Source organism: Gopherus evgoodei, chromosome 1 (genome assembly GCF_007399415.2).
Source record: "Gopherus evgoodei ecotype Sinaloan lineage chromosome 1, rGopEvg1_v1.p, whole genome shotgun sequence".
NCBI lineage: Eukaryota > Metazoa > Chordata > Testudines > Testudinidae > Gopherus > Gopherus evgoodei.
The window spans coordinates 4,754,703-4,779,388 of NC_044322.1; the positions used below are offsets into that span (position 1 = coordinate 4,754,703).

Consider the following 24,686-nt stretch of genomic DNA (forward strand, 5'->3'; position numbering starts at 1 on the left):
TCCATTTGTATGAGGAGGTTCAGTTCTTCCAAGGTTTGAATGTTGTTTCCTGTTATCCAGGCCTCATAGTTTTTTGAAATGTAGTAGGCGTGTTTGGGAAATGACACCTCTGGTTTCCACTTTTGGGTTCTGAAGCGCCGACGGGCATGATCTGGGGTTATCCCCATCCTGTATCTGGCCTTGGTTTGAAAAAGTTTATAGTCATTCATTTGCTGCTTAGGCATTTCAGCTGCCACCTCTGCTAAAGGTCCACTGAGTTGTGGCCTTAATTCTACCATGTACTGGTCTTCGGGGATGCTGTACCCAAGACAGGCTCTTTCAAAATTTTCCAAGAAGGAATCGGTGTCATCACCTGCCTTGTAGGTGGGAAATTTCCTGTGCTGTGGAGCAATAGTTGGCGCCGGGTTGTTAGGGTTGGCTGGCACATGCAGCCCAGCTTTTGCCAACTCCAGTTCATGTTTTCTCTGTTTTTCCTTCTCTTCATTCTCTTTTTTTTTTTTCCCACTTCTTTTTGGTGTTTTTCCATTTCTCGGCGGTGGGCCGCCTCTCTTTCTCTCTCTCTTATTTCCATCTCTGTTTGTTTTATTTCCAGTTGTCGCCTGTGTTCAGCTTCTCTGAATTGGGCTTCGGCCTCAATTTTTGCCTTGGTAGACATGGTTCCTGTTTTCTTGTGTTGGGGTGCCCTCCGGTGTTTCTCTTCTGAACTGCAGGCTCTCTGTTGCCTCCTGAAGTCTGCCTAGCAACAGTGCCTTTAGCTAATCTTCAATGTTAAGTAAACCTGAAAAACCACTTTATTTGCATTTATATAGTGCTGGTATGACTCTCAATGGGAGTGCTATTGTGTGACAAAAGACTGTTAATAGTTTGGTAATGGCTTCTTGCTTAACATGCAAGCCACAAACTGCCAGAGAGAGCAGAAAAAAAAAATTCTCTCTGGTTCCCTTTTAAAATCAAACTGTTTCTCTCTGCTAAAAAGCCCTTAGCAGAGAAAAGAAAAATATAATATTCCTACTGGCTTCTGGATTCTGTCTATCTCCCACCGCTGCCACCATGTCATAACCTTAGTCCCAGATCTGGACCTTAGCGTCCAAAATATGGGGGTTAGCATGAAAACCTCCAAGCTTAGCTACCAGCTTGGACCTGGTACTTGCTGCCACCACCCAAAAAATTAGAGTGTTTTGGGGCACTCTGGTCCCCCTGAAAAACCTTCCCTGGGGACCCCAAGACCCAAATCCCTTGAGTCTCACAACAAAGGGAAATAATCCTTTTTCCCTTCCCCCCTCCAGGTGCTCCTGGAGAGATACACAGACACAAGCTCTGTGAAACTACACAGAGTGACTCCCCCTCTCTGTTCCCAATCCTGGAAACAAAAAGAACTTTCCTATTCCCCCAAAGGGAATGCAAAATCAGGCCAGCAAATCCAACACACACACAGATCTCCCCGATCTCTTCCTCCCACCAATTCCCTGGTGAGTACAGATTCAATTTCCCTGAAGTAAAGAAAAACTCCAACAGGTCTTAAAAGAAAGCTTTATATAAAAAGAAAGAAAAATACATACAAATGCTCTCTCTGTATTAAGGTGACACAACACAGGGCAATTGCTTAAAAGAATATTGAATAAACAGCCTTATTCAAAAAGAATACAAATCAAAGCACTCCAGCACTTATATTCATGCAAATGCCAAAGAAAAGAAACCATATAACTTACTATCTGATCTCTTTGTCCTTACACTTAGAAACAGAAGATTAGAAAACAGAACTACTTCTCCAAAGCTCAGAGAAAGCAGGCAGCCAGAAAACAAAGACCTCAGACACACAATTCCCTCCACCCAAAGTTGAAAAAATCCGGTTTCCTGATTGGTCCTCTGGTCAGGTGCTTTAGGTGAAAGAGACATTAACCCTTAGCTATCTGTTTATGACAGGTCCCCATTCCCATTGTGTCTTTTTCTTTAATAACTTCCATAAGGGAAGTGTGATCTCTGCATATTTATAGATATGTGGCCGTAGGAAATTGAACCCACCCAGCAGAACTCGTAAAGAGTGCACATCTGTAGGGGCAGACATATCCAGTAATGCTTTCACCTTGCGCTGAGCCACTTGCCTCCCCTCCTTCCCGATCACTATACTTAAGTAAGTGACCTGTGGATGCACCAGTTGTGCTTTTTCTAAATTTACCTTAAACCCTGTTTCTTGGATTAATGCCAAAACATTTTCAGTAAGTTTCTGTACTTGTTCCCTGGTGTCCCCAAAAATCAGAATATCATCAACATAGGAGAAGACAAACGATCTTTCCTGCTGGTTTAGATGATCCAACATATCTACCACATGTCTGTGTGCAATAGTGGGGGAATCTTGAAAACCCTGTGGTAGTCGGCAAAACGGAAATTGTTGGTGTTTTATGGTGAATGCAAACCTATCCTGGGACTCTGGGTGTAGGGGTATAGCAAAAAAGCAGTTAGCCAAATCAATTACTGAGACGTATTTGGAGGTGGCTTGTACTTTCTGTATAACCTGTGTCATGTCTGATACAATTGGGGGCATGGGGACAGAACCTTTATTAATCCTTCTATAGTCTATAGTTAACCGCCAGGACTTCCCGTCTGCCTTTAATACTGGCTACACGGGAGAGTTAAAAGGAGAGTTAGTTTTTCTAATAACTCCCTGTTGTTCCAAGTCCTGTACAGTCTGTACCAGTTGGACTTCTGCTTCCTTTGGGTAGGGATATTGTTTTTGAGAGGGTAGCAATTCACCTATGATTTTAACACAAGCATTGATCTTTCCACAGTCGGTTTTACTTTGAGTCCAGACTGTGGGGAATTTTGAGCACCGCTCCTTGGCTTGCTCTGTAGCGAGAGCAGCAACACGTTTACCTCCCCCTTTGGTTACGATGAGATCCTGCTTCCCCTGTTCGGGGCAGTCAGAGGGGATTTCTAGTTTCCATAATATGCCCCCAGGTAAATCGATTATTATGTTGTTATGATACAGCCAGTCTGCCCCAAAAATAATTTTGTCAGTCATGTCAGGGATCTGAATTAAGTTCCCTTTTGTTTTAAACCCTTGTATTGAGAATGGGACCTGTGCCCATTCCCAGCCCATACTTGGCTTTCCCTGAAAAGATTTTAAAGTGACTTGCTTCACTCTCTCCCCTGCCTCTGGAGTGGTTTTAATTAAAGAGACAGCAGCTCCCGTATCAGTTAGAGCTAGCTCAGGAGCGCGATTCTGCTGCTGGACATAAATGTATGGTCTCCCTGCAGAGTCCCAGGACGTTTCACCGATGAGCCCCCATTGCTGCGCTCCTGTATTCTGTGGGGTGCTCATGTCCAGCAGGCCCCCCTAGTTCTGATTGCTCAGGAGGGCACTTGAGGCTATGCTAGTTACACGCTCCCGATTCTCTTGTGCTTGTAGGGCTTCTTGGACTAAATCTCAAGTTGGGGCTCCATCCCATTGCTCCCAATCACCTCCTTGTCGCATTACCGCCCGCCAAGCCAATCGGCGGATCTGGGAGTCATAGGAATTCTGTCCCTCACCTTCAGGTCTTTGGAAATTATCATTTTTTGCAGAAGAGCGGGGGTTTGAACATGAATAATGTCCCCAGGGCTTATGATTCCCCAGTCCGCGGTAGCGACCTCGAGAGCCCCCTATTCCCGTACTGCCGCTCTCATTGGAGTAAGTTATTTGCTCAAACACAGCCACGAAGGGAGTTCTTTCTTCTTTTATTTGGAGAGCAGGGCCGGAATGAGGGGTGATCTGTTTGATCAGATCTCGGAGCTCAGTCATGCTCGCGGGCTGGTTAGGTGCCCAGATGCTGAGCTTATTAGCATAGTAAGGGAGCAGAGTGGCAGCACAGTCCCTCAGGGCGTCTGTGCCATATGCTACAGTGTCAGGGTTATTTGCAGGGGCTCCTTCGGCATCTTCAGGGCAGGTGATGCCTGCCATGACCTGCATTAGTCCCCAGCGGGATAGGTACCCTTCGGGGTCTTCATTAGGTTCCTGCATCATGCTGGCCGCCTGTATCATTAGATGTCGGCGAGCCATTTGTTCCACTAGGCTTACAAACAGGGGTAGGAGCGTATTGTTCTCCCTGTTTTCTCTTATCACCCGATCAATGACTCCCTGTAATTTGTGTGCTTCCCAGGTAGTCACGAGGTGTTTAAGCTCAGAGACTGTTAAATCTTCTCTGCTTGCTAACTGCAGCACACACAGAGTCCATTTTGATAAATTTTCCCAGTTAAGGGGTCCAAGCATTTTTGCCATCGCTTGGAGATCTGCTGCTGATACGGGCATGATTGTAGTAGCTGTGCTAGTCCCTGCAGCTGTGTCTGTTCTTGTTACAGTAATTCTGGTAATGGTGCAACTGGCCCATGGGGCTCAGGACGGCTGCTCCGTATCGCTCTTTCCCAGCCCTCGCTAGATTCCCTCAGGGCATCTTCCCAGTCAGGGACATCACTCTAGGGATCAAAGTCCCACTCTCCTGCCGTTACCGCTGCTATCTGGCGGTTTGCGAATCCAAGCCTTTGTTTAAGGTGCTGGATAAGGGACTCGCATCGGCTGTGATTAGCGGGGAGAGCTTTACTTTGTTCTATGGTTAACTTCTTTACCATGCCCTGCAGTACTTGATTTTCTTTTTCTATTTTTTCCTTTTCCCCGACCTGTTCCTCTAACTTCTTTTCTCTTTGTTTGCCCTCCCTAATTGCCTCCCAGACAGGGTCTAACTGGCTTTGCACCCGTCGCTATTACTTTCCATCTGTCTGCCTATTTTTCCATATGAGTGAGTTTTTCATGCAGGGAGGTATTCTCCTCTCAGCAGGATGCCAAACGGGAGTATAAATCCCTGCATGCGTCCCACAAAAGCCAGATTGAATCCCTTTTAGTTGGAGTAGGCTTGTACAGGATTATATACCTCGCCAGCCTATCCTCCAAATCTGAAATAGTACACACATCTCCCAGCCCCCCTTCAGTCCACGGGCTGTGTCCAAACCTCTGTAGTACTTGTTTAAAGGGTGTGGGTTCCTGTACAAAAGTCAGCGTTCCCTCTTCTTCTCTAAAGATGTCTTTAGACTCTGTCTTCCTGAAGATTTTCCCTAACAAGTGTGCCATAACCAACTACAACACAAGAAACCGAACTGATAAATATCAGACTACTATACTTTCAAATAGCAATTTTCCCTTTTTAACTCCTGAAGGAGCAACTTAACCCTCTCTGGGCCAGAGGGAGAGACACTAAGCCTCCCTCTGTATCACCCGGCCTCCTACCACCAGGGGTTCATACACCAACTATACAAATCCTTCCCAGGATCAGAGCGAGAAGCACGAAGTTCTCCTCTTTAGCTCAGTCTTGCTATGGCTGAGGGTGTATGCACCTAGGACTTTTCAGTTTGCAGTGAGGATCTCTAAGTCCTCCTCCTGTTGCCTGACCTTACTACGACCGGGGGTATACCCACTCCAAATATTTTCCCCCAGCAGTCCGGGGTGGAGAGAGGGATGCTAAACCTCTCCCCTTTTTCTCAGCCCTGCTACGACCGAGGGTGTATATACCTCTTATTTATAACAAGATTTAAACCTAAACTCCTATTTCCTTCAGAGTTTGGTTAATTAACTGAAAGTTCACAATCTTTTTCCTATAGTGCCAGGCTTGCTAAAGCTGGCGGTGTGCAAACCAGTTTTATAATAACTGTGGATTCTATGCATGCTCCCCCTTTGCATTCTCCACCAATAATGTTGTACAGACAAACCCACACAGGATCGTTTTAGGGGTCAAGACAAAGCTACCACATTTATTATTGATCTATAACTATTAGCAAATCCCTCAATGCTTATACATATACACACACACCCTCAAATGTTCTGCAGCTGCTGGATAGTTACCAGTCCTGATTGTAGCTTGAGTTTGTGGCTTGAGTTCGCAGCTTGGGATCGTAGCTCGTGGCAGCTAACTGGCCAGGAAAGCTGAGCACGAGGAGGAGCCAGGTCTCTGTCGGGCGCGCACCGATGCCCCTTGATGTTGATAGCAGAACGTTACCCAAAGTCTCTCATCTCAGCCTTCCTTTTTATAGGCTTTTAGTTTGGATTCAAAGTCTATAGGTCTTGCTGTGTCACGTCGCCTCTGGGTTTGGTGCTGGACCACCCGTCAATTGCAGGCGTGACTTTCAGCCTCGAACCTGGCTTTGATTTTCCTTTTGTTGTTTCTTTTGTCTTTCTTTTTAGGGTGGATGCTTCTTACTTTGTTTAGGGCTGTTGTCTAGGTCTTCAGCTATTGGTATTTGATCTTTATCTCATTAGGACGGGCTTGGCGCTGGAGGTTGATTCTATCACCCATACATACCTCATTCACACATTTAAACTAGATTAATAATATTACAGCATGGCTTGCAAAAATAGGGGCTGCAGCACAAGCCTTCCACAAAATGGAGTAAGTATTTTAAAATGGGGTTTGAATTACAATAGTGCACAGAAGTTACAATGTAGGCAAAATGGCAATTGTAATGAAACGGTGAACAGAAGTTACAATGATACAGTGAATAACTAGAACTGATGTGAATGAAATTTTTTACAGGACAGAACGCGGAGCTGCCTCCCTGCCCAGGGCTGCAGAGACATACCAGCAGACAGCCGCTTCCGGGAGCGGCGTGGGGCCATGGCAGGCAGGCAGGCAGCCTGCCTGAGCCCCACTGCACCACCAACTGGTTTAGGTGCAGATCAGGTGCACTGTGACAATATGACCCCTGCATCCAAACTCCCTCCCAGCGCTTGCACCCCTCACTCCTGCACCCCAAGCCCCTGCCCCAGGCTCAGCCGGAGACCCTCCTACACCCCAAACCATTCAGCCCCAGCCCAGAGCCTGCACCCCCTGTTGCACCCCAACCCCCTTCCCGGTGAAAGTGAGGGAGGTGGTAGGAGAGCGAATGAGGGAGGAAGCGGGGAATGGAGTGAGTAGGGCGGCACCTCAGGGAAGGGGCAGGATAGATCTTGGGTTGATCTTAAATTCAAAGTGATCTTGTGTGTAAAAAGGCTGGAGACTACTGTAGATGACTTTTAGTTTATAAAGCAGTGCTAAGCCCAACTCTCCTCTACGGCTGTGAGACTTGGGTTACTATAGAAAACACCTGAAAAACCTGGAATGTCAGCACCAGCACTTTCTTGGGAAGATCCTCAACAAAGTGGGAGGATCGTTGCACTAATGTCAGTGTCCTCACAGAGGCCAACATCTTCAGTGTTGAGGCCGATTATCCAGCACTAGCTGAGGTGGAGCAGGCACTGTGTGCACATACCAAAACAACGGCTGTACACCCAACTCACGAAAGGAGAAAGGAAACAGGGAGGCCAAAAGAAATGCTTTAAAGACACCCTCAGGATAAACATCAAGAGATGTGGCATTAACATCAGACACCAGGAGACAGCAGCCCATGATAAGGCTTTGCCATTATCCCTGTCAGAGAGGGACTGTCCATTTGTGAGGAAAATTGCCTTGCCCTGGGCACAGAAAAACGCCAGAAAGGAAAGACAATAGTCACGCAGCAATCGCAGCCCAACCCTATTGTCCACCACCTGCAATGTCTGCCAACGAGTCTGTGGCTCAAGGATCGGACTCCTTAGTCACCCAAGGACCCATGAAAAATAAAACGTGTGAAAGATGATCCTTGACTCAGACTTTAAGGTCAGAAGGGATCATTATGATCTTCTAGTCTGACCTCCTGCACAACGCAAGCCACAGAATCTCACCCACCCACTCCTGTAACAAAACCCCTAACCTACGTCTGAGCTACTGAAGTCCTCAACTTGTGGTTTAAAGACTTCGAGGTGCAGAGAATCCTCCAGCAAGTGACCCGTACTCCACGCTGCAGAGGAATGCAAAAAAACCCCAGGGGCTCTGCTAATCTTTCCTGGAAGAAAATTCCTTCCCGACCCCAAATATGGCAATCAGCTAAACACAGAGCATGTGGGAAAGACTCACCAGTCAGACACCCAGGAAAGAATTCTCTGTAGTAACTCAGATCCCACCCTATCTAGTGTTCCATCACTGGCTATTGGGCATATTTCCTGCTAATAGTCAAAGATCAATTAATTGCCAAAATTAGGCTATCCCATCATCCCTCCATAAACTTATCAAGCTTAGTTTTGAAGCCAGATATGTCTTTGACCCCACTGGTCCCCTTGGAAGGCTGTTCCAGAACTTCACTCCTCTGATGGTTAGAAACCTTCATCCAATTTCCAGTCTAAACTTCCTGATGGCCAGTTTATATCCATTTGTTCTTGTGTCTACATTGGTACTGAGTTTAAATAATTTCTCTCTCTCCCCTCAGCCTTCTTTTGGTTAGGCTAAACAAGCCAAGCTCTTTGAGTCTAATTTCAGAAGGATCGATGGAAAAACAAAGCCTGTCAAACTAAGTTGCTCTCTTTTTTGTTATGAGATTACAAGCTGGTTGATAAAGATAACAGCATTGACATAATATACTTTGACTTTAAGGCACATTTTGATTAAAAAACTAGAAAGGAATCAAATTAACATGGCGCACAAGTAGATTAAAAGCTGTCTGATGGGTCTCAACATGTAATTGCGAAGAGGGAATTTTCATTGAGCAGGTGTGTTTCTACGGGTCCCACTGGGATCAGTTCACAGCTCTATGCTAATATTTTTATCAATGACTTGGAAGAAAACAAAATCATCACTGAAAGTTTGTAGGTGACACAAAAGTTGGGGAGAGACAACGAAGAGGACAGGTCCCTAATAGTGATCTGGAGCGCTCAGTAAGATGGGCATAAGAAAATATGCATTCTAATATGGTTAAATATAAATGTATACATCTGAGAACAAAGCTTGCAGGTCATACTTACTGGATGGGGGACTCTCTCCTGGGAAGCAGTGGCTCTGAAAAAGATTTGGGGGTCATAGTGGATAATCAACTGAACATGAGGTCTCAGGGTGACACTGTGGCCAAAGAAGCCACAGTTCTGGTGCCCACAATTCAAGAAGGATGTTGACAAATTGCAGAGGGTTCAGAGAAGAGCCACAGGATTAGAAAACCAGCCTTATGGTAACAGACTCAAAAGAGCTCAATCTATTTAGCTGAACTAGAGAAGGTTAAGGGATGACTTGATTACTGTCTGTAAGTAGGTACACAGGGAACAAATATTTAATAATCAGCTCTTCAGTCTAGCAGACAAAAATCTAACATGATCCAATGGTTGGAAGTTGAAACTAGACACATTCAAATTGGAAATCAGGTGCACATTTTTAACGATGAGAGTGATTAACTATTGGAACAATTCACCAAGGGTTGTGGTGGATTCACCATCACTGACAATTTTTAAATCAAGATCAGATTTCTTCTAAAAGTTCTGCCCTAGGAATTAGTTTGATGCAGGTTTCTGGCCTGTGCTTCACAGGAGATCAGACTAGATGATCACAATAGTCCCGTCTGGCCTCGGAATCAGTTTATGCCCTCTACTAGTACCAGCATTTTCAATATATACACAATACTGTGCGGGGTGCGTCTGGAGTGCCAGCTAAAGCTTAATCCCCTGGACTCTATCCCTCCCCATCATCCCAAACACAAGCTTGTATGTGCACTCAGTACCACAAACCAAGCAGGGAGGCAGTGATTTGCAAAAGACAGGTGCCAACTGCTGCTGAAAGAAAACAAGGACAGGCCACAATCCCATGGGAGCAGAGTTACATACAGCAGGAGGAACGCAAAGACTGACTGGAGCTCTAGCTGAAGACAAACAAGCTTAAGAGCTGACACAAAAAGAGCAGAAGCAGCTGAGACCTAGGCCAAAAAGGAACTGAAGTGATGCCAAGGACCTATGAATCTAGCTACCTCCTTTGCATAGTCTGACTGTAACACAGCACTTTGTGACACACACTACACAAAACCCTGCAGTTAAACATAAGTCAAACTTCAACAGCACAGCGTCACATGTATTTGTTACAACAATTCATCCTGACGTCCTCCATCATAAGCCCTGGGTCTACACCTGGAGCCCTGTATACTCACAAGGTGTTTCATTGAAATCAATGGGATGCTGCGCAGGCATACGTGGCTGCAGGGTTTAGGCATTTGAGTGTAAGATATTTGGGGCAGGGATTTTGTCTGTAAAGCATTACGTGCAGCTAACACACACAGAATGGGACTGGAGGCTTGTAAAATGATCAGACACTTATCCTGATGAAAAGTGCTATGCATGAGCTATGAGGTATTATCCACACTTTCTTGGTCTTAGTTGCACAAGAAAGGTCAAAACACCTTTCAAAATTAAGCAAGGTGTATTAGTGTTGAAAGGCTGCTGTCTACATCACAGGAGCCATAAGCGTGGATTGCCCGGTGCACTACACTTTCACCAGTGGAACTATTCTCATGGTATTAAATCTTGACTGAAATGTCGCTGTCTTAGACTGTGGATTTTCCCTGGTGGTGTGCGAAGCCAGCTCACAGCAGCTTTGAGATGCAGTAAGTGACACAGGCCACATGAGGGCAGTCTGAGGACGATGCAAGAACTAAAAAAGGAAAAATGGCGACAAATGAAATAGATGTTTAAAATTCATACTGTTTTAAATAATCCAGAGTGTAAAACTTATTCCGAACAATGATCTTCAGTCTAGAGCGTCCCTTATACACAGGGTTACACGTGCAAGGGCAGCAGATTTCAGAAAAAAAAATCAGTCTGAGTTTTCATAACAGGAAGACAGATCAACTGTCCTTGTGAGACTCTGCCCAGTCCCAGACATGCAGGGAGCCATCACTTGCTGCTGATAACAGCATTCTTGGTTTCCACGGATGCCAGGCATGTGTTGTAACCAGAGGAAAGTCACTGCTGTTGTCCATGCCACTGAAGATGTGTCCTTTGTGACTAAACACTGACTCTGCCTCTCCACCAGACACAGGCCAGCTCCGTGTGTCATAGATGTGAACGGTCCCATTGAAGCCTTTGTTTAAAGAATAAAAAAAGAATGTCAGACTATAGAAATTGGCGACTGTTCAGCTTGGTCCAGGAGCCCTAACTTCCACTTGCCCTGCTATGTGAGCTCCACTCAGGCACACTGCGCTCCAGTTCACACATTCCACCCAGGCAGGACAGGTGAGATTGAACAGGCTACAACCCTGGAGTCAGAGACCCCAGGTATTTATCCACCACTGTAAAGAATATAGTGCAGGCTCAGGTAACCCGAGAATTCATGCACCTACGTTTATACCATCCCTGTTGAGACAAGACCTCATGCTCATGGTGTCCCAACAGGAACACTGCCTGGTATCCTAAATCTGTGTAGATGTACACGGTTGGCACTGTTGAACAGGCAGCATTTACCAACAGCTCCCACACAGTTATCAGAGGGAATGTGTGTTCCAGCTTGAGAAGTCACATACAATAGGGTGACAGCTACTGGCATATACTACAGCATAGAATCATAGAAATGTAGGCCTGGAAGGGACCTCAATCGGTCATCTAATCCATTTCCCGGCACTCAGGCAGGACTAAGTCATAACTAGACCATCCCTGACAGGGATGTCTAACCTGCTCTTAAAAACCTCCAGTGACGGAGATTCCTCAACCTCCCTAAGCAATTTTTTTTTTGCAATGCTTAACTACCTTGACAGTTAGGAAGTTTTTTCCTCATGTCCCACCAAAACTGTCCTTGCTGCAATTTAAGCCCATTGCTTCTTGTCCTGTCCTCAGAGGTTAAGAACAATTCTTCTCCCTCCTCCCTGTAACAACCGTTTATGTACTTGAAAACTTATGGTTCCCTTCAGTCTTCTCTTCTCCAGACTAAACAAACCCACCTTATTCAACCCTATTTACTTCAGACCATTTCTCCAGTTTGTCCAGATAATTTTGAATTATAATCCTACCCTCCAAAGCACTTGCAACCCCTCCCATTTTGGTATCGTCCGCAAACTAAATCATTGATGAAGATATTGAACAGAACCAGACTCAGGTCCAATGCCTATGATGATTATTACTACGAGACAGTATCTAAAGCTTTAGTAAAGTTAAGATAAACCACAACTACCACTTTCCTCCATCCGCATGGCTTGTACCCTGCCAAAGAAAGCTACCAGGTTGGTTTGACCCAATTTGTTCTTGACAAATCCAAGTTCACAGTTCCCTATCACCTTATCTTCTAGGTGTTTGCAAACTGACTGCTGGATTATTTGCTCCATTACCTTTGTGGGGACTGAAGTTAAGCTGACTGGTTTGTAATTCCCTGCATGGTGAGTGCTGAATGATACTACAGCAGTATGCTGGAGCAATCTGTGGAACCTGAGATTAATTCAGGTCAGCACAGAGCACTGATGGAGCTGGGGAGGGATGGAGAAGAGGTCTTTATTATTTCACCTTGGGCTTGATTTTCAGTAACTGGAGACCCAACCTGCATTTATGCATTTGCTCAAGCACTAACCACACGCGCTAATCAGGGATCTGCACGCACACCCGAGTTAAGCGTGTGCACAAAAGCAGGTGCAGGCTTGGGGCTACACTCAGAGCCAGTGCATGTGACTGTATTTGGAGGAAGCTGCACCCACTTGCCGTCTTGTCCCAGGCTCTGCACCAAACCCCACCCTGCTGTAACTTGACTGAAGTCCATGGGGTTACACCAGGGCTGAGTCTGGCCCATCAAGTTTTGTCATCATTTTAGCTCCGTGGGAGATGAAACACACAGCTTATCTCCATCATGGTCCTAGGGATCAGCAGTCACAGGATCTCACTCCAAACTGACAAGCCATATTATAATGCATGGCATCATGGGTACACAGATTGCCATGGGACCAGGCTTTCAGTGCAGACTCAATCAGATCTGAAAACACATGATAAACAAATCCCCACTTCCTGAGAGTTACCTGAAACGGCGAGGCATCCGTCCAGAACAGGAGCCCACGAGACGCACAGGAACTCTGCACTTTGGCTGGCTGCAGAAACTTTGCACCTGGCCGATTTCAGAGGCTTTGGGATATTTCTCAAGTCCGTTAATGTGAGCTGTCCTCCAGACGAGAGGCGGGCTATGGTGGGTGCATTCACATCAGAGCCCTGCAGACCAGAACTGACACCCATGCACCACTGCTCCCCACTGAGTGCCGAAGGAACAGACGTATCACCCAGGGGACTCTGCGGCTGTCGAACATCTGCCAGGCACAACTGCCCCTTCACGCAGCAGGCCAGCCAAGTATTACAGTCCAGGAATTCCAGGCCGCTGACCTCATTGCTGTTACTAGAGGCTAAGAGAGGAGGAAAAGAACCTCAGACTTCACAGGATGCTCAGCTACAACTGGGTTCAGAAATTGGAGGGGTGACAAATAGATCAGACACAGGGTTAAACACATTCCTTTCTGTGGAAGCAGACCTGGAAGCTGCTTTAGAAAGAGGAAGGGTCAGTTTTTGGGCAGGACTAGCAGCAGGGAGCTGGCATATGCCCTAGGTCTATTACGGTACAGGCTCAAATGCTAAGGGCCATGTTCTGCTCTTGCTGGGGGGAGTTGACCCCTGGGCAGAGGACGTGCACAGGTGTATCTACCCCAACGCAAGGTTAGTTCCAAACCCAAATCCCCCACTCCTCAAACTGCATATAGGTAAGGCTACGAGGCCTCCATGACACCAGGGAGCCCCGCAGCAGCCCAGTCTCCTCGGGCGGCAGGGGATCCTCCTGCAGCTGACCAGCTGCCAGAGGGGGAGGGGTGGGGTGAGGGGGAACGAACCCTGCAGCTCCCATCAGTGGGGACCCCTGAGCTGTCCAAGGGCCCCTTGCAATTGCTCAGCTGCTGCAAGCAGCCAGCCCTCCCGCCCAGCCCCAACTCCTTCCCTGCCTGCAGCAGAGGGACCTCTAAAGTACTCAGCCGTCGTGAGTGGTGGTTCTCTACTCCCCCGCCCCCTGCCCTTCGACAACGGGGTCCCTGCAGCTCCCCATTTGTCAGGGATGTTTTTAGTAAAAGTCAGGGACAGGTCACAGCTTCTGTGAACTTTTGTTTATTGCCTGTGACCTGTCCCAATATCCATGACAAACCATAGCCTTACACATGACCCCCAAGCTATACTTTCGTCCTCACCACGAAGAGCTCCGCTATGGACAGAAAAGCAGCATGCTAGAATGGTATCACGGAGACACAAACGCACAACGCCAACTACTTTTCACTACAAACCTGCACTTCCCAATGCCCCCAGTACAACCAGCCCCAGCTGCTGGACATGTGAAAGCCACTGGGACTGGCAATACAAGTGTTGTCCCTTGGGTGTTGGATCTGTTGGAAGTGAAAACTTATTTAGGCCTGACAGAAGCCTGCTGTGGATTTTAAGAGACTGTTCTGATAGCATTTAACCCAGGAAGCATAAGGAGAACTGTGTATGTGTAAGAAATTGCACAGTAATCCTGCCTGTGAGAACAAGAAAAGGAAAAGTACCTAAAAAGCTAGAAAAGACCAGTGTGAACTAACACTAAACCTATACTGATGGGAGAGGAGAGTTAACTGTGGTGAGATTTTCTTGATGATTTTCCCACTAGTGAGTAATTGAGCATTACTTGCTAAGTGTTTTGCCTTAAAAGATATTATGCAGACCCATCTTCTGAGTAAGTGAATATCAGTCCAACAGGACTGGGAACCCTGATCCTATAATGTGGAATTATCCAAGCTTTGGACAGAGTTAGGGTAATGATTAAAGAAGGGGCTAAGATCCACTGACTTTCAGTAAGTTCTAAGTTCCTAAATCACTATGGCCCCTGCGCAGCGGAGTTCAAAAGTGTACACGCATGTGTTCATACCGTCACTGTGCCAGCAGAACTTTACCAACTGGGAGCTTGTGTCACTCTGAAATGGGGAAGAACTATGCTGAAAGAAGTGAAGGATTTTGTCAGCAGGAGGAAAAAGTAAGTGTGGACATGCACCAGGCTGCGCTCAAAAAAGGGGAGTTTTGCTGATACAATTTTCTAGCATAAACCACAGCCGAGGAGCGTCTGAAAACATTCTGCTTGCTCTACAGCACAGGTTCACAACCCTGGAGTTATAGCTGGGTTCATGGCGTTGCAACCACCATCCGTTCTTCATGGCTAGGTAAGAGGAGGATGCCAAAGCTATGTTCTGCAGTGACATGGGGTCACCATGTGGAAAAGGTTAAAGATAAAGTTTTGTAAGTGCCTAAGGGGCTCAGGTGCATAAGTCTCACTGGGATTTAGGCGCTTCTGAAAATCTTCCCCTGAAAACCACTGGTTTAAAGAGTGCACTGCTTAGGTAGTCTATTGTGAAATCTCCCTCCACCCCCAGCCCCAGCTTTATAAATGCAAACAAGACCAGGTTTATCTCTAAATACCTGCTGTGTAGATGTTTTTCTTTGATTCAATCTCTGTAATTTGGACATTGTTGACTCTTGACCCATGAAGGACACAGGAGGTTCTGGCCAAAGTGGTTGCAATTTTAGCCCAGGGTTTCTTGCTGTCATTTCCCGTAGGGATGGTACTTACAGATTTAATAACACCTATTTGAAAGAGACACATAATAAGCTGTAACAGTTCAAGTACTGAATTAGTTACATTTTTGAAGTGTTTTGTGAAAATGTATTACAATTCAACCCACAATTGCTATTTTAAATCTTCTTCCAAGGACACAAATACCTTTCACAACACTTGGTAAAATGATCCGTTTAGAAATCTAGACAACCCAATATAAGAGTGTTAAGCAGGTTGCTCGTTTTCAGTAAATGACAGAATAAATAAAATAATTGCAATAAATACTTAGCACTTCTCTTCCATAGACTTCACAGTGCTTTACCAAGTAGGGGTCCTCATCTGACAAGTGGGAAACTGAGGCACAGAGCAGTGATGTGATTGCAACGGGTCAGAGCGTACAGCCCTTGTTCATACTGATGAAAGCCGCTGCTTAGGAGAGCGATGCCAGTGAAGTGAATGGGACAACTCCTGTGAGCAAGTGCTTGCAAACAAGAGTAAGGGATTTACAATCTGTCCCAAAGCGAGTCAAAGGCAGCAAGGGAACAGAGAGCCGAGGTGCCCTAACTTCCAGTCCAACTGGGCTGGGCTGCCACCCTAGTAACAGCACAGCAGACACCAGTGGTTAAAAACATGACATTGTCCTTTGAGCTAAACAGCTCTGAGGCCAGAGGCAGTGCAGGGAATTTGACCATGTGACTAGTAACACTGAGTGAAGATCAACTAAATGCAGCCACAGAAACGTGCTGAAAATGGACTCCAGGGCCTATAACCTGCACTGTGTAGCAGAAGCTTCCCAGCAATGGAAAGCTCAGATGGTGAGTCAGAGCCTCAGCTTGCTCCTGGCGAACTGTGGCTCTCTACACAACAATTTCACATTGACATGCAGGCCAAAGTTTCCAGGGACTAGTGATTTTGAGGGCTCAATCTGAGACACCTTAAAGAGGTGTTGCTCACCTGCTCTTCCACGGGGTCTCAGTTTGGGCCCCCATAATGCCCAGCCATTTTTGAGAGTTTAGGCCACAGAGCCTTTTTTGTCCTTCATAATTCCAGGGCACTTCAATAAGAAACGTTAACACTCTGCCCTTCTCTAGCACCTTCCATCCAGGAGCCTCCAAGTGCTCCACAACTAGGAGAGGATTAATTCACACGACCCCCTGCCTCCCATGTAGTAGGGAAGCTCTAGTACTCTTGGGCAGCAAGGCCGAGCAAGTTGCCAATGGTACTTTATACATCACCCGTGCTGCAGGAGGACTGTGCAGAGAGGACCTAGCAGCAGACTGTTTATCTACCAATTTAAACGTGTGTAACAGCTGCTCAGACATGCACTCACCAGTGTCCTCCGCTGCCAACTGCCACACCTGTAGGGAACTATCTGGCGGGCCACTTGTTACCAGCAAGCTGTGAAAACAAGGAAAGCAGATGCAAGCTCTTCATTAATGGGAAGTGGCCTTTCCCTCCAGGACTGGTACATGCTGGTGATAACAGGCATGTCTGTTCTCTCTGTTTCCTCTCACCATGCCCAGGCTCAGTTTCTCCCATCCTGCACCTGGGGCAGGGACAGGCACAGGCACACCTGTGGCATTAAGCTATGTGCTAGGGCTGCCTGCATCTGGGGACCTCGCAGGAGTCTGCCTGGTTGCCCCTGTAGTCAGAGCAGCCCCAGGGCGATGTCATTTATTTAGCATATTTGCAGCACATACCAAGACTGAGAAGAACAATGTGAGCAAACACTGAGGAAGGGAGACTAGCAGAGGGGTGTGTGCACATGGGGTCAGGAATCCTCTGAAGAGGTGAGGTGAACAGGTAACAGAAGTTGGCTGTTTGCATGGCTCTCAAATGGCCATGAGAAAGTCCTTGCAGAGTGTCCAGCATTCTCCTTGGCAGGGACACTCCGGCCCAAGAGAGGTGAGAGTCCAAGGGATAGCAGACAGTGCCAGGTCCTCAGGTCCCAATGGCTCTCCAAGGACTTAATGGACATCAAGGGCTGCTTTGCCTTTTCATTCCTGCCCTGCTTTAATGTCAGCAATTGAGTCTCTGCCTCCAACACTAGACTGGACAGAGCACTGGAAAATATCCAGGGAATCATCTGTGGGAACTTGGGGAGAGGAGAGGGAAAGGGGAGAGGGAGCTGGGGTCAGTGAAGGAGGCTGTTTGCAGGAGCTGCCTCCTAAAAATTCCACCACCAGGGCAGTCCTTTCTGTCGCCCATGTAGCTGTCAGCAGTTTCCCACCAAGAGGGGGCGCTGCTAACGCTGCCTCTTCTCTACAGTTGCCCCCTTTCTGTTGGCTCCTCTGATCTCCCCTCTCCTGCGTGACACAGGACAGCAAGAGTAGAGTGGCCAGCTGCCCCATGCACTCCACCACATAAGTTTGAGCACTTCTGTACTGGGGAGGCAGGGGAAGGAGATGTCTCAGCAGGTGAGATACCCAAGGCACCTCTCTTGGGTGAGGCCATGTAGAAAACCCTCAGAAAGGGAGGCCCGCCAGAGGAAGAGAAAGAAGTGAGCCACTGGAATGCACAGGGGAGTATACACAGGAGCACATGGGGGAGGGGCCAGGAGAGGCAACATCACCTCAGAGAAGGCAAAGGGGTGGGGGAAGATGGTGAATTGAGGCAACAGCAAGAGAAAGTGAGAGAGGAAACTGACCTGGCACTGAAGGGAGAAGGAAGGAGTCAGAGCCCTTTCCGCTAGGGGATTTTCACATACGTTCCTATTTTACTGGACCTCTCTTGGCAGATAGCCTGGCTGAGTGTTTGGGAGGGCCCTTCCGAGCCCTTGTTACATTTATTTTACTGGCCAGCTATGTTAAAAGCTGGCAAGTCCTGTCAGGTGGCTCAAACTGGACAGGGAAGGGGGAGTTTTCATCTAACAAAACAAATCCAACACATCCATTCAACAGGAACCAGAAAGTCCCCGTCCATATACCTGGTGTCTGGCACATGCCGCAGGCTGTACACAGGGCGGTCGGAAAATCCACCACGCTCCACCTTGAAATCTCTCTCGGGACACAAACCCTACAAACCAGAAGCAGACAGATGCTGTTCTTCAGCCTGTAATGCCGCTAAGGTCAACATTCCTTCACCCTTTAAAGGTAAGTGGGCAATAAGTCAAGGTCTGTAAGGGCTGAAGTACTCAGGTACAGTTAGTATTGTCGATTTATGCAAAGTTTATCATCATGAGGGATCCCAAAGCACTCTGAAAACAAACTGATATGCAGGGAGTGTTTCCACACCCAGCTCTGGGGAAAAGCCTAGCATATGATCATTGCACAGTCTGAGACAAGACACAAGGAATACTATATTCAATACAACTGCAAGGGGATGATCAGAGCTCAGGTGTGGCCAGGCACCAGGGTTTAACATTCCTGCTCCTGGAGTCATTGGAGGTTCCAAGGCATTTCTCACTAGCAGCCATGACTCTGGATTTACAACTCACCTAAAATACAGCATCTCCAACAGCATAGTGCCCCATTCCCGCACGCTGGGGCACTGGCCAGTGGGGAGCATGCCACCCAGTAACCAAGCACCATTTTCTGCAGCCCTGGGAAGCTCGTCCATTTAAGTACTAACTTAGTCTGCTTCCACTTTGCCTGGGCGATCAGCGGAGAGCACAGCACAAGATGGTACACGAGGTACCAATACAAAATCATTTGCAGTGGGGGGTACTATGGTGTTTGTTGTAAGTGCAGGGAGATGCTAGGGGTTCCTTCAGAAACCCAATGGTGCGAATCTGAAACACTGCCAGTGCTGCCAGATCACAAAAGTTTCTGTTCTGGAGGTGGGGATGAGAGTCAGTCAGAACTGAGCAGAGCTTCTCAAATGAAGACACAGGGAGCAAACTGGCAGTGTGGCCTGGTGGACAGAGCGCTGGATTGGGACTCAGGTGATGTGGATTCATTTCCCTACTTGCCACTTGCCTGCTGGGTAACCTGAGACTAGTGGCAGTGCTTCTCCGTGCCTCAGTTTCCCTCTCCGTAAAATGAAGATAATGAAATTGATGTTGGATGTAGAGTGCTTTGAGATCTACAGAGAAAAGTGCTAGAAGAGCTAGTGTTCTTGTTCTGCATGCAGGGAGTCTGCAGGACTGGGCACTTAGTGAGGTAGTTGAGTTGAGTCCAAATATGACTGCAAACAGATTTAAACTAGCCGAGTAAAGAAGGTAACAAGCAAAGCGTCTGCTCGAACTAACTCCAGAGCAGCTGGTGTCCGCACATTCATCCACACTGCCCTGCGATAGGAACAACCTCCTAAGACTAATTCACCAAGCCACTTCTCTCTCCTCATTCAGTTCCTCCTGAAAACTTATCCAGCCCTATGACAAATCAGTCCACACTCACAACCACAACACCATGCTCAGATAGAAACGTCAAGATGCATCCATGCCTTCACTGAGTGAACTCAATGTATCTCTTGTTCTACCTTGTGTATCTAACCAGGTCACCGTCTACATGTAGCCTATAAATTCTTCAGGGGGTGGACCCTGTCTTTCTGCAGGTTTCTGTAAAACATCTGCCTGCTGCACATGTTTGGGGGAGATAAAGAATTTGAAGTGAATACCACACTTAGTCACCATCACCTGCTTCTCTTTCACACACAGTTTTTGAGGCAACAGGAGCTGAAGAATTTCATTTCTTCTGGAGTTTTCATATCCCGCTACACAGACACCTAGAGTTACAAAAGAAACAATGAGGAGATGAGTTCAGGATGAGCCTGCTCATTCACCAGGAACAATCTTCTGATAGGGAATTTAAGGGTTAGGGTGTTAGTTGTACTGTGGGAAATCTGCCTCAAATCACAACGTGATGTCATTGGATCAATTTACCTCTCTCCTCTACATTTACAGGAGACTCACCCTTCTAACCCATTTCTTCCTTCTACTTTGGTATTTTTCACCCCAACAAACTTCTCCTTCATTGTTTTCCCATTCCATTTTACTCTCCACAGGATCACACCACTATCTCAGCTACAGCACATAGTACTTGCCCAGAGACAACAACTGGAGTCGCTGACACAGACCTAATCAATTTCACTCAACTAATCCTGCTGGATGAAGTGCTATGTGCAGGCATCCAGGGGGTGAAACATCACAGTAACGTAGGAGAAGCACCACCATACAGCAGCATTCCCAATCTCCTACAGCAGCTGAGGACTGAATTTGTGTCTGGGCACCTGTACATAATGCTTCCTCAGCAGAATGAGCATGAAAAAGATCCTATCCCCCTCCACTGCTGCTTCTGTTAAGACCACTGGGAGGGTATTGCAAACACAAGCAGCACAAGCACAATTTTCTTAGAATGAGGCAAGGTTGCAGAAACACATAAAGGCTTTTATGGCAACAGCGCCTTTGGTTAACCAAAAGCACTAGACTCCTGACCTTGGCCAGTCTCCTGCTCCCTCAAAAAGTCTTGGACTGTGGGATACGTATACAGAACATTTCAACTAGTGGCCAGTGATTAAAAACCAGCTCACAGGAACATAGAAACTGCCACACTACAACAGATGAGCAGTCCATCTAGCCCAGTATGCTGTCTCTGACAGTGGGCAAAACCAAATGCTTAGAATAAAAGTATGAGAACTTTTCAACTCCAAATGTGTAATTATCTACCTGAACATAGGTCTCCTCCTGATCTCTAATAATGACTGGCTTAAACCCTGAAGCACAATGCTTAAATACCTGCCAAAATTTTGCCATTAATTATAACACTGAATATGTCTGAAGCACCTGATCTACCTTCTCTAGATCATTCATTGTTTTAATACACTTTTATCATGTCCCCTCTTATTCCTCTTATTCATTTCTATTCTAAGGTAACAATCCTAATCTTTTCAATCTTTTTTAGTACAGTGTTTGAAGTCCTGGACTGTTCTAATTGCTCTTCTCTGAGGCAGCTTTATCTCTAGTTGCTAGTAAGTTATCACCATCTGATGGCTGTCAAGTGACCCTTTTACAGTAGTTGAGTGCGTGCAGCGCTGTCACAGGCATGTTGGTCCCAAGATATGACCGAGACAAGGTAGAGGAGGTAATCTTTTATTGGACTGACTTCTCTTGATGGAAGATACAAACTTTTGAGGTACACAGAGCTGTGTGACCTGAAAGTGTGTACCTTACCAACAGAAGTTGGTCCAGCTTGTCTCACTCCAGATTAATTTGCAGATGACCTATCCACAATCTTTCCATGGAATCTTCTCGAAATCTATACGGTATTTGCCAGTGCTGTACCTATTTCTGTGGACCGACAAAAGAGTTCATCTCTCCAGGGCTGTTAAACGGGCCACTTTCACCAGCACTAAATTCACCCAAAAAAAAATATGGGAGCCACTGAGTTCTGAAAACAGCCACTAATTTTGCCAAAAAAACTCACTTTTTTCTCCTATCCATTCAATGACTCTTGTCGGCTCTTGAAGCTCGAACACATGCAAATCATTATACCTGAAAGCAAAAACAAACCAACCAAAAACCCAAACAAGGCATTAGAACTGGAACAATTTGTACAGTGGGGGTGCTAAGAGCCATTGGACCAGTATGTAAATCCGGTACGTGATGGAAACCACTTCAAACCAGAGGGTGCAGCACCACCCCAGCCCCTCTGCATTAGCACAGCCCGCAGGCAAGTCTTTGGGTGCCAGGGCTTAGGGACGGGGCTAATAATAATGACCGCGGCCTATCTCGTGCTTCCCGTCGGCAGCGCTCAAGGCGCCACACCGCCGGGGTCACGATCATTGGCCTGCTGCTCACGTGGGGAAACTGAGGCACGGTACGGCGAAGTGACTTGCCCAAGGCCAGGCGGCCGCTGGCCCCACGCCTTGAGCCCGGGGGCACCTGGCCCGCGCGGCGCAGGCTGCTCTGGGGGCCGGGACAACGGCTGCGCCCCTCCCGCTCGCGGAGACGGCGCGTGACCCGACCGGGCTGAGGTGCGAACGGGGGCTGTCAGGCCCGGGCCGGCGGGCGGGGCGGGGCCCGGCGGGGACCTCGCGGCGCTCCCGGGCCCCCAGGGCGGGGCACTCACAGCCGCAAGGACTCCACCAGCCAGTCCTCCGCAGACTCCCCCGCCATCCCGGGGCAGGCGCGCGCGCCGCCCAACGGCCGCAGGGTCACGTGGCCCCTCCCTGCCACGTGACCGACAGCTCGTCCAGGGCGGGGCGGACGCCAGTCACGTGATGCCCCACACGTGACGCCTCTTGGCTCATACGAGTCCTTCCCTGGCTGCGCCGCCCCGTTCAGAGGAGTTCTGCCCCTCGCGCGAGTCCAGCAGCCGGGGGGGGGCCTAGCGGCTCCTCCCTCGCCGGGCAGCCCCGAGCGCGCCCTCTGCGGCTGCCCAGCCGCCGCCACGTCCAGGCTCGTGCCACTTCCCCGACTTTAGCCGCGAGGCGGGGCTCTACGTGGGCATCCGCCCCTCCACGCATGCGCACAAGCCACTCCCTCTCCCCCCTCTTCCCCCGGCAGCTGGAGCCTATTGGGCGCTCTCAGTGCTCGCGGCGGGGCCGGACCCGTGGGGCACCGAGCCGTGTAGCCAGTGAGCCCAGCTGTGGGCAGGCAGCGGCTCGGGGCAGCCAGCCTGTGCCTGGGGCCGCGTCCCTCAGCAGCTGCGCTAATAGCCCGCCCGGGATAGAGCCGGTAGAGCGATGGTTGTGTGTTCACACTGTCTCCCGGCAATGGCTGCCGCACGTTGGCTGCATTGTGTGAATAGTTCGGAACACACCGGCCAGACTGGGACAGCCCAGGTGTCCGTCCAGCCCAGCGTCCTGCCTTCAACCATGGCCAATGCCAGGTGCCCCAAAGGGAATGACCAGACCAGGGAATCATCAAGTGATCCATCCCGTCATCCATTCCCAGCGTCTGGCACTCTGCCCATCCTGGATAACAGTCCTTGATGGACCTATCCTTCATAGACTTGTACAACTGGAAGGGACCTCGAGAGGTCATCTACTCCAGTCCCCTGCACTCATGGCAGGACTAAGTATTATCTAGACCATTCCTGATAGTTGTTTCTCTAAGCTGCTCTTAAAAAAAATCTCCAGTGTTGAAGATTTCACACCCTCCCTAGGCAATTTATTCCAGTGCTAAACTATCCTGATAGGAAGTTTTTCCTAACATCCTACCTAAACCTCCCTTGCTGCAATTTAAGCCCATTGCTTCTTGTCCTATCCTCAGAGGTTAAACAGAACAATTTTTCTCCCTCCTCCTTGTAACAACCTTTTATGTACTTGAAAACTGTTATCATGTACCCTCTCAGTCTAATTTTCTCCGCACTAAACAAATCCAATTTTTTTTCAGTTTTCCCTTATAGGTCATGTTTTCTAGATCTTTAATCATTTTTGTTGCTCTTCTCTGAACTATTTCCAATTTGTCCACATCGTTCTTCAAACATGTCACCCAGACCAGGACACAATACTCCAGTTGTGGCCTAGTTAGCGTGGAGTCGAATGGGAGAATTACTTCTCATGTCTTGCTTACAACACTCCTACTAATACATCCCAGAATGTCTTCTTTTTTTGCAACAGTGTTATACTGTTCACTCATGTTTAACTTGTGAGCCACTGTGACCCCCAGATTCCTTTCTGCAGTACTCCTTCCTAGGCAGTCATTTCCCATTTTGTATGTGTGCAACAATGATTGTTCCTTCCTAAATGGAGCACTTTGCATTTGTCCTCATTGCATTTCATCCTATTTACTTCAGACCATTTCTCCAGTTTGTCCAGACCATGTGGAATTATAATCTTATCCTCTAAAGCACTTGCAACCCCTCCCAGCTTGGTATCATCCACAAACTTTGTAAGTGCACTTTCTTATGCCATTATCTAAATATTTGAAGAAGATATTGAACAGAACCAGACCCAGAACTGATCCCTGCAGGACCCCACTAGTTACACCCTTCCAGCATGACTGTGAACCACAGATAACTACTCTCTGGGAACGGTTTTCCAGCCATCTAGGCTGCATGTCCCTAGTTTGTTTATGAACTTTTCTAGTTCTTTTATAAACCCTGTTATAGTTTCGGCCTTCACAACAGCTGGCAAAGAGTTCCACAGCTTGACGGTGTATTATGTGAAGAAATACTTACTTTTGTGCATTATGTTAAGAAATACTTCCTTTCCTTGTGTTTGTTTTAAATCTGCTATCTATAATGTCATTGCGTGATACTGGTTCTTGTGTTATGTGAAGGAGTAAATAATTCCTTATTCACTTTCTCTACACCTTTCACACTTTTACAGACCTCTATCCTATCCCAATTTAGTCATCTCTTTTCCAAGTTGAAA

At 47.4% G+C, this 24,686-nt stretch overlaps 1 protein-coding gene across 4 annotated transcripts; it reads right to left on the reverse strand.

Annotated features, from left to right (window-relative positions):
- Positions 1-10,516: 10,516 nt before the first annotated feature.
- Positions 10,517-22,694, reverse strand: WDR73 (WD repeat domain 73). 4 transcript variants are annotated; one of them, XM_030556621.1, is made up of 9 exons: positions 22,525-22,694; positions 21,791-21,858; positions 20,005-20,093; positions 18,355-18,443; positions 16,759-16,826; positions 15,293-15,457; positions 14,131-14,229; positions 12,838-13,212; positions 10,517-10,925 (listed from the first exon to the last, which is right to left on the reverse strand). In XM_030556621.1, exons 1-9 carry the CDS (start codon positions 22,614-22,616, stop codon positions 10,690-10,692), a joined length of 1,281 nt encoding a protein of 426 aa, XP_030412481.1. In that variant the 5' UTR covers positions 22,617-22,694; the 3' UTR covers positions 10,517-10,689. The 4 variants fall into 4 exon arrangements, with proteins under 4 accessions (XP_030412481.1, XP_030412491.1, XP_030412500.1 ...); XM_030556631.1 differs by lacking the exon at positions 22,525-22,694 and adding an exon at positions 22,436-22,518; XM_030556640.1 differs by lacking the exon at positions 14,131-14,229 and having other exon boundaries at positions 22,525-22,689.
- Between the last annotated feature and the right edge of the window lie 1,992 nt (positions 22,695-24,686).

Excerpts from the sequence above, each read along its gene's own strand:
- WDR73 (XM_030556621.1), bottom strand. The coding sequence starts at position 22,616 with ATGAGCCAAGAGGCGTCACGTGTGGGGCATCACGTGACTGGCGTCCGC. Across the intron at positions 21,859-22,524 it reads ACGTGGCAGGGAGGGGCCAC|GTATAATGATTTGCATGTGT; the intron begins GTGACCCTGCGG and ends TTTTGCTTTCAG. Across the intron at positions 15,458-16,758 it reads GTTGGCAGCGGAGGACACTG|GTGTTATTAAATCTGTAAGT; the intron begins GTGAGTGCATGT and ends TCTTTCAAATAG.